Genomic DNA, 10,441 nt, shown 5'->3' with positions numbered 1-10,441 from the left:
CATTGAGGGACACGCCCCGCGCTCTCTGGCCCCGCCTCCCGCGCCTCAGGCCCCGCCTGCTCGCATCAAGACCCCGCCCACTCCGCCTCAAGACCCCGCCTGCTCCTCCTCAAGACCCCGCCTACTCCCCTCAAGACCCCGCCTGCCCCGGCTCAAGACCCCGCCTACTCCGCAGGCCCCGCCCCCCAACGCACGCATGCCGCGCCCACCCGCTCTGACTCTCCCTCCGTCGGCCCCCCCCCACCCGGAGGAAGAGCTCCGCCTACCTCAGCCGGCCCCGCCCCGCTGCGCCAGCCCCGCCCCCGCGGTCCCGCGGGGTCTCGCCCGTCCGGAGGTCCCGGGCTCTACGTCCCGGTGCAGGAGGGTCATGACAAGCCAGGGCGCCTCTCCAGATCGGGGTCCCCCAGCTGGCTCTCGCCGCCCCGGGAACACGGTAGGTCGCGCCCACTCCGCTAGTCCTCAGAGACTGCCAGGGGCGGTGGGACCCCGCGGGGGTGAGACGCGGACGACGCGCGTCAGGTGGGCAGTGGTGGGGGGAGACCCCCGAGGTGCAGCGGGCCCCCCCAGGTACAGAATGAACGGGGAGGAAAGGCTGCCGCAATGAAGTGGCTGAAGTTCCAGGGGGTGTGTGTCGGGGCGGCTGGGGCCGGAGAGTGAGCAGGGGGTGACTTGGGGAAGCTCTGCGAAATTGCTCCAGCCGGCCAGGTGAGCGCTGAGCAGTGTTCGTTGAGCTCTCACCACATGCCCCGCGCTGCGCCTTACGTGAGTTAAGTCATTTAATCTTCAGAACACCACTGTGGGGTACATGTGGCAGGGTCCCTAACATTACAGAGGAAGAAACTCAGTCTTACTATAAATAACTAAGATGATCCAGCTGAAATGGAGTCGAGGCCACAAGCTCCCGGCTGCACGCCCTTGACAGCGCCAAAATTTAAGTGGAGCAGGGGGATATTCTGTGCAGGCAGCGGCAGTGACTAATGATTATAATAATTTGGTTGAATTGCTAATACCCATCTCTCAAGGGGCACAGTCTAAAGATAACTTCAACAGAAAAAAGAAGTGTGGCGTAACAAAAATAAGGTGAAAGAGATTTGTTTAAGTAGCTTGAGGCTGAAACATTGGAGGAAGCTGCTGCCTTGCCTTCAACAACATGCACCTGTTTTGTTGACAGCTGTGTGGTGTGTGGTAAAAAGGACTGAAAAATAAGCTTGAAAGATATTTGAACTGCTCTTCTAAAACCTGCCTTAGAGTGAGGGGTGACAGTTACCCCTTCTCAAGCAACAATTAGCACCCAAGTACTGGGTAAATTTTTATTTTACATATAGTAATTTTAACAGGTAAATAAATTCTATGCGGAAACTGAGTCTTTAAAGTTAGATAATTTGTCATAACCACAGATTAGATAATTTATCAGACCACATGGCAAATAAACTAACAGCAAAAATTCTTATCACTTAGTTGTAGTGCCATGAAGGGCACAATGCAGGTTTTCTATGATCCAAGCAGACGGGGTGAAGGAGAGAGTCTTGGTGCCCTCGGTGGCTTTTCAGGCTTTTATTGGGATTTCACTGGGTACGCGGCAGGCAATGGCTGGCAGGCCTCCAGTGCCCCCAGCAAGTCTTCTCTCTGGGCTCTCCAGCATTCTCTCGTGGCCTTTGCTTCTCTGCTCCTTTCGTTCTGCTGGCATCCTCTTGACACCACCCTTATAAGCCCCATCTCAACCCAGGTGAATCCCATCTACCTATACCCACACCCTACTCCAGGTGCCCGCCATCTGGCATGCATTCAGGACCACAGATCCATCATCAACCCTAATGATGGGAAGGAAGAAAAGCCTGATACTTTTTTACCTTACCCTACATTAGTCATCAAACAATATATATACTACATGTCAGGCACCAGACCTTGCTTGGTATTGAAGGTACAAAAATTAGTTTATTAAAAAGTGGATCCTGGAGCCAAATCACGATGAGTATGAATTGTAATTCCCCCGCTTAATAGCCGTGTATACATTTGTAATGTCATACAAATTATTTAGCCTCTCTGAGACTCAGCTTCCTTATCTGTAGTATAATAAGTCCTTTCTTATAAGACTGTGATTGTTTGTACTTATTGGGTTGGGAGATTACTTTGATATAATGGAAACTTCTAAGTACACTACTAGAAGGCATGTAACACATGGGCAGATGAAATTGAGTTGTTTGAAGTCATGTGGTTTATTGAATTAATTTAAATATACATCAAGGGGAAAGAAAAGAGGTAGCTAACATGTTTATGATAAGGCATGGTAAGGAGATGAGGTAGAAAGGCCTTATTATCCAAATCCTAATGTTACTCAGTGTTCAGAGCTTGTTTTTGCTACATCAGCCTTCCTAGTTAGTAGTATAATTACAAGGACCGGAGTTGAGGATAAGCAAGGGGTCTCGGCAGATAGTATGTGGAGCCAACACACTGGATCTTTTGGAGAGATGCAAGAGTAAGTAGGTCTGGTCGAAGCTGTAATTTGCCATTAATTAGTCTGCCGACTGAGTTTTATCTGTTTCTTGGGAAGTGTCAAAAGGATGTCACTACTTGGTAGCTGATTTATGGATTAATAATTGTCAGTTTGGAGGTGACATGATCCTTACCTTATGAATATTTCAGATTTACTTGGTCCTCCCAGCTCTATTCGTGACACCGATTTCATTGTTTTATCTATGTTAAACTAAGATATGTTCCATTTATTCTATCTTTAAGATATCACAGGTTAATACTTGCTATTTATACTTAACACATTTTTTGTATCTCCTTATGTCTTACAAGCTATTTGCTCCCACACTTAGTTTTCTTCAATTTCTATGGCAGAATTTAATATTTTTAAATAATATAGTAAAAACACATTACAGTACTTACAATAGTACCTGGTGCATAATAGGCAGTTGGTATTTGTTTCCCTCAAAATATTTAAGTTAGTGGAGAGCAAATGTAAAAATAAACAAATAAATAGATGTGTATCTCAAAGATCTTTGGGAGTAAGAAGATCTACATCTTCATATAGCCACTATGGTGTATTTCCCCAAAATATCTGCAACAGTATTTCTAGACCCATGTGCTGTTCCAGCATCTTGATTGTCCTTCCAAAAGATAGGGTCTATTTCCCCTCCTACTGTAGTCTGAATGTTTGTATCTTTCAAAATTCACATGTTAAATTTTGATACCCCGGGGCCTCCCCTAGTGGTGCAGGTGGTTGAGTGCAGCGCTGTGAGGCTGTCCACAGCCTCTGCAGAGCTGGTTCGGTTCCGGCCACTGGCGAGAGTCCCACATGGTGCGCAGACCTCTCCTGCCGCACCCACTGATCCCCTCAGCAGTGTACTTCGGTCCTTCTGCCTGTTCTGTTACACGCTCTGTCTCTGGTGAATTCTCTCACCCTCACCCCCACCCCTGGGATCTCTGGCCTGTACCCCAGCAGTGTATTTTGTCAGTCTGCCTGTTCCGTTCCTGGCTCTACCTCTGGTGAATCCTCTCACCCTCCCTCACATCTGGCCTGTACCCCGGTTCTTGTGTAAATAAATATATAAATCTTTTTAAAAATAATAATAAAATAAAAGCTGATGCCCAATGTGATATTATTAGGTAGGGCCTTCACGTAGTAATTCAGTCATGAGTGGAAACTTCATTAAAGTCCTGGTAAGAGACCGCAGAGAGCTTCCTCACTTTCTGCCATGCAAAGATATAGTAAGTTTGAACCCAGACAAGGGCCCTCATTCCATCATGCTGGCACCCTGATCTCCGACTTCCAACTTCCAGAACTATAAGAAATAAATGTTGATTATAAATTAGCCAACCAGAATAGACTGCAGATGACTACAGTAGATTCCCTGATGGGAAGGCCTGGAACATAGCTGCCAAGTTAGACTGATGCTTGTAGCCCTGGGGGTCTACATACAGGTTAATAAAACTGACTCAACTAGGCTTTGCTTACCCTGTGGTAGAAGTAAATGCTCAGCATTCTGAAAGAATTTAAGCAGAAGATATTGCATCAACTTAGATGTCCCATGGCCGTTTCTTCAGACCAAGGGTCAAACATACTTTACAGCGTGTAATGTCCAACAGTGGGCAGAGATATCCTCCTCAGTTAACTTAGTCACAGTCGACATAAATATGAGTTGGGCTAAAAAGGATTGTTCCCAGCAGGGAATGTTTTGTTTCCTCTTGAAGCTAGAGACAGGGGAAATGGGGAGAGTGCTATTTTCTTCACATCACTTCAACTTTTTCTTCTTCCTACTTAAGGTAGTAGTCTTAGGACCAGGACTGCTGAACCACTAGGGCAGGAAACAGGGATGATTCCTACACAAGAAATCATAACTGTTTTTTAACTTTCATGTCACAATTCCTAAGTACATGATGAGTGGAGCAAAATGTGCCTTCATCCTGTCTGCCAAACTAGGACTAACAGAGAATTGGTGGAAAATTTGGGCACCTCAAAGTGGAAGAGAAGGAAAAATAGTAGCAATGGGTAAAGGAATGAATAAATGGTTGATGTAACAAGGGAAATCAATTATTTTTTTTTTAAAGATTTTTTTTTTTAATAGAGGCATGTTTTATTTATTTATTTGTTTGTTTGTTTGTTTTGTTTATACATGCACTGGGTACAGTCAGAAGCGCGGGAGGGTGAGAGAATTCACCAGAGCCAGAGTGGGTTGCAGAACAGACAGAAGGACCGAAGTACACTGCTGAGGGGAGCAGCGGTCTGCGCGCCATGCGGGACCCTCCTCCGGTGGCCGGGGAGCAGCCGGGGATCGAACCGGCGCCGCAAAGGCCGCGAACAGCTTCGCAACCCAGCGCTCAACCGCTGCGCCACCGGGGAGGCCCGGGAAATCAATTATTACATTAAGACTTTGAAAGAGCCTCACAGCAAGAGGTACCTTTTATCTCAAAAGAGATGTGAAGCCCTTTCAGGGTAGTATCAAGATACTAGTATCTTTTGATCTTTATGCTTTTTTTTTTTTAAAAGAGATTTATTTTTTTATGCATAGAAGAGCTGGGGTACAGGCCTGAGATGCGGGGGGTGAGAGGATACACCAGAGACAGAGTGGGGAACAGAACAGGCAGACTGACTGAAATACACTGCTGAGGGGAGCAGCGGGCGAGAGAGGAGAGGTCTGCTGCACCATGTGGGTTGCTCTCTGGCCAGCCGGGGATGGAACTTGTGCTGCAGAGGCTGCGGATTGCTTCACAGTGCAGTGCTCAACCCCTTGAGCCACCAGGGAGGCCCTATGCTTGTTTTCTATGGGGGAATCTTACGTTCATAGCTATGATCAGCGGGGAGATGGATAGTGAAACTGATTAATAAACTTATTTGGTCTCTGTCCCAATTTCTAGCACTTTAGAGCTCCCAAAACCCTTAGAACTTCCAGTATCTTTGGTTATGTTAATGACTTTTGCACAATTCCTAGGATGGGGGTTGATTGCCAAGGGACACTATGTGATTAGAGGGCTGGAACTTTCAGTCCCACTCACCTACCTCTCACATCCAGGGAGGGATGAAGGCCTAGAAGTTGAATCAATCACAAATGGTCAGTGATTTAACCATGTGTATGTAATGAAACCACCATAAAAACCCATCACAGGGTTCAGAGAGCTTCTGGGCTGAACACATGGAGGTTGAGGATGGCACACTCAGAAGGGGCTTGGAAAGCTGTGCCTTTTCCCATACTTTGCCCTATGGTACCTTTTACCTGGCTGTTTCTAAGTTACACCTTTCTGTAATAAACCAGTGACCCAGTAAGTACAGTGGCTGAGTTCTGTGAGCCTCTTTTATACAATCTGTGATTTATACAACCTGTTTGTCAGAAGTACAGGTAAAAACCTAGACCCAGCTTTGGCATCTTGAGAGGAGTCTTGTGGGACCCCATCTTTTACATGTGGAATCTGAAAGTATCTCTAGGTAGTGTCAAAGTTGAGTTGTGGACACCGAGTTGGCTTGGTGGTGCAGGAGAGCCCCACTCCCACACTGGAATTAGGTGATCACAGCTTACTATCATCCCTTCCGCAAGAGAGGACAGCCTGATGTTTAGGAAGCTTGAGAATGCCTGGGGACTTCTCATTCATTAGCTGTGTAACCATAAGCAAGTTGTTTAACCTACAGTCCCTACACCATACAATAAAATAGTACATGTAAAACACTTGACACAGTGCCTAAGATTAATAAAAACTTAATGCTGCACAGTCACAGCAATCTAATAGCTTTTTACGAAAGGTAACATACTGGGCCTCCCCAGTGGTGCGGTGGTTGAGCGCTGGGTTGCAAAGCTACCCACAGCCTCTGCAGCGCCGGTTCGATCCCCGGCTGCTCCCCGGCCACTGGAGGAGGGTCCCGCATGGCGCGCAGACCTCTCCTGCCGCCCACTGCTCCCCTCAGCAGTGTACTTCGGTCCTTCTGCCTGCTCTGCTCCCCGCTCTGGCTCTGGTGAATTCTCTCACCTTCCCGCACTTCTGACTGTACCCAGTGCTTGTATAAAATAAATAAATAAATAAATCTTTAAAAAAATGGGTAGAATTTAAAAAAAAAAAAAAGGTAACATACTTATATTTAATCCAAGGGATCTTGACTTGAATAAACAAATCATTTTAAATTCATTTGTAATCAAACATTTAAGAGTATTAATCTCTACCACCTATATATGTAGGCTAAACATTCAAATTATTTGTAGTCACTACCCAGGCACAGTCTACTGAAGATATTTCCAACCAGCCTAAAAGGAAGAACCTAGTCTGGTTATAAAAGGAAGGTTTGTCTGCACCAACAGGGGGGATTTATATTTATGAATAAGAAGGTATGCTCTTGGACAGTTTCAAAGGTATCATGAACACATGCTGTTTATGAGCAAAGATGAACTTGTGAATCAGAATGTGATTGAGAGGATGAGCAACGATTAGGAATGTTCATGAACAAGCTCTATGAGTTTTATACATACAGAACACAGAGCTACCGTCTTTAAAGGCAGATCTTTGAGTTTAGTCCTAGAAATTGCTGACTGCTTTAAGCACACAAAAAGATTATCTTTAGGAGTGAAGTATTTAGACAAATAGTGAAACCATATTAAAAAAAAAAAACCCTGTCATGTCTACCTCTATAAGTTATACTGGATCGTCAATATTCAGATGATTTAGGGGAAGAATAAAAGTAGCAAAACTGAAAATCCTTGGTAAAGTTCATTCTTGGTCTTCTCTTCCTCAATTTTTCAAATCCACTAGATTTAAGCACTAAACAAGACCAAAAGAGAACTTTATTTTACATAACTTTATTTTACATTTAGAACCATTTTATGCTTTAAAAAAAATTCACTTTGCTTTTAATATACCTAAAAGCATTTTAACCAAAATCTTGATTTAGGAAGACTTAAGACATTGTGCATTATTTTAAATATTTTCATTCTTTCAGTAACTATTAAAAATAATTTCACAATTAGGGTTTCAAATGTCCTAATCATATTCTAGTTTGTTCTCATTTAATATTTTATCAATCCCATCATGTGCATACAGAAGTTAAGGTGATATATAACTATCTTTTTCAGATACATTGATGATAATCAGCTCTTAATCTAATTACTATTTCACTTATTCAGAAATAGTATTTAGACATAAAAATTAATGTCTTGCTTTGTAAAATAACCTTTGGTTAATTTACACAAATCTAATACAGCATGTGTTAAGTAATACAATGAGTTTCACTATCATTTTAGTTTTTAATATTTGTTGTCAGCAGGGTTGAAAATATCACATGGTTCAGTCTTTTGAAGTTACGTAATGAAAGTATAGTGCCTTGGAACATGTAAAACATCCTGAAGGCCAAGTGTCCTATAAAGGAACTGAAAGGCAGGAGAGAGTCCAGAGACTCTTCTCATTTTCAAATATGTGAAGTGATGAGTTGAAGTCACTTTACGGAAGACTTAGTGAAGACGACAGTGTTTCTCATTATGTCATTGAAGAAAGCTAAAACCACCAGAATTTAGATACTGCTCCTAAGCTACATAATTTTAATGGGTCATCAAAAAAGAACCTGTCGCTTAGTTATTAAGTAGAGGTTAACATGCTATGCCAAGTAAGGGTCACGCTTTACTTCCCCCACATGTAAAAAGAAAAGGGCCTGGCCAGCGCCGTTCAGGATTCTCTGCTAACTGTAAAATGTGGACTTTTTCTTAGTCCATGTGTATATAAACTTTCGGTTCTTTAAATCAAAAAATTTTATGCACATAACTGTGTTGGTGTATTGCCCTTAGTTTAAAATGTACAACTATATAAATAAAAACTATTGTTTCTTCAATATTACTTGACATTCTTCTGTAATTTATTTAAAAAAGTAAATGTAACAAGGTACTTAAAAAAGGCTAAATACAAAAGTAGTTAAGCTGCTCACGAACATTTAAAATTTTCCAAAATGTATCTTCAATAATCATGATCTTATAAAACATTTTACAGTTATCAGAAAGTGCCCAGGCTGAGTTTACATAACTGAAATAGCTTAATACAAATGTCTAGTTAGAACTGAAGTGCAGTAACCTCCTGTCTGACTGCTCATTGAAATAGGGATACAAAAGGAAAAAAAAAAAGTTGATTGTGATAAAGTATTGTGCATTGGCCCCATCATATGTACAAAAAAGTGCCCTCAATCAAATGAACAAATTACATGCAAAATATTAGTGATATCATTTAATATTCTAGAGCTCAATGCAGCCAAAATATACTGTAATAAAAGTGGTTTTTTTCCTAGGTAGAAGTGATTTTGTCTTTAAGATCTGAATGTCAAGAACTTTTTACAAGTTCCATATACATGATACACAAATTGCAGCCAACCACAAATTAAACACCATAAAAAAGTTAAAATGAAACACAGAACATACTTAATTTTTTATTTTGAAATTCCCTATTCCCTCTATACAAGAACCTTTGCTGAAACACTTTCCACAAAGGCAGCAGTGAATATTCAGAACATTTTACATATTTCTCCCTCAGCAAAATGAAATCACAGTGAAATTATGTTGTTCTGCTGTCATCTTTGGCTGGGGTTAGACCCAGAAGTTGTTAACTAGCAAACCATTAATGTTGCTAGTGCTCCTCAGGCCTTTAAGCTACAAACTCAGCAAGGAATGTTTGCATTTAATCTCTTTAAGGTACCACCAGGGGGTGTGACAGCATTAACTTCCATAAACTTTTATAGACAAATGGAAAAAATCTACAAAATTAGCTAGTAATATTACACAGCAATACACATTTTTTTATACTCTACACAAAACCAAAATTCTTGGTCTTAATGGCGAGTAGCAATTTCTGTTTGAGAATCTGTTTAGAGGAATAGAGTGGGACGTAAAGTCGAGAAATGCAAGTGTTTGCAGTAGGCAGATGTTGATCATCTGGTGGTCGTATTGTGATTGAGGGCATAGGCTGAAATCCTTCTTCACTGGCTGGTAATGATGGGCTTGATGTCCAAAAGTAAACCTAAAAAGGAACATAATTATAGTTTTGACTTTTGACAGATTAACATTCAACCATTAAGTCTAACAATATACATAGAGCCCCACTCATGTTAAAACATACAAAGGTTTATTATTTTGAACTGGACTTTAAATTTATTTCTTGTACTGAAAAGGAGAGGTGCCATTTCAGAAGACACAGTGTCTATGTTTCAGGGGTCAATTTCTCATCTGTAAAATGAGACTACTGAAGCAAATTGTTCTCTAAGGGCTTTTCCAGTAAATAAATTCTACAGACTAGCTCTTCATGTAAATAAAGCACCAAAACAAAGTTCAAAATTCATACAGGTTATCAAAGAAGTTATTTTGCATCTTATTTACTAATTAGTGTATTCAATGCTACAGTGAGAGAGAGACAAGCACTGGGGATGTCAAAACCCATACACTAAGACACTGTGTTTATTACTACACATCTATTTTGTACAACACATCAATAGTAAAATGTTAGTCTCTCTTTTTAAAAACACTTTTCTTTTTAAAGATTTATTTATTTATGCACACAAGAGCTGGGACACAGGCCAGCAGTGTGGGGGTGAGAGGATTCACCGGAGACAGTGGGGAGCAAAACAGGTAGATTGACTGAAATACACTGCTGAGAGGAGCAGCAGGTGAGACAGGAGAGGTCTGCTGCACCATGTGGGTCAGCTCCCTGGCAGGGGATCGAACTCATGCTGCAGAGGCTGCAGATAGCTTCATAGTGCTGTGCTTAACCTCATGAGCCACCGTGGAGGCCCAGCTTCTCCTTTTTACTTGAACATGCTTTCCTGGAATACTTTTTTAAATTAATTTATTTGTATATATTTTACATCATTGTCATTTTTATACAATGTGTGCTTTCTCCTCTCAGGTGTAGTCCCTGTAAAATTCCCACCGCCAATTCACCTGTGCACCATCACCATAGTCCCCTTGTGCTCTTCCCTCCAGTTTTG

The 10,441-nt window shown here is 42.0% G+C and overlaps 1 protein-coding gene across 2 annotated transcripts in view; it reads right to left on the bottom strand.

Moving 5' to 3' along the window:
* Positions 1 to 9,264: 9,264 nt before the first annotated feature.
* The window catches only part of UBR5 (ubiquitin protein ligase E3 component n-recognin 5), a gene marked incomplete at both ends in the record, with an annotated part of 124,086 nt that continues 122,909 nt past the window's right edge, over positions 9,265 to 10,441 (bottom strand). For both annotated transcript variants that reach the window (XM_084229427.1, XM_084229428.1), the window contains one exon: positions 9,265 to 9,477. In XM_084229427.1, the coding sequence (XP_084085553.1) occupies positions 9,265 to 9,477 (213 nt within the window). The remainder of the gene's footprint in view (positions 9,478 to 10,441) is intronic.

Source organism: Talpa europaea, assembly GCF_964194135.1.
Source record: "Talpa europaea genome assembly, chromosome: 3".
NCBI classification, from domain to species: domain Eukaryota; kingdom Metazoa; phylum Chordata; class Mammalia; order Eulipotyphla; family Talpidae; genus Talpa; species Talpa europaea.
Note: the sequence above shows the minus strand (reverse complement) of the source record. Positions and strands in the feature narration are given on the sequence as shown.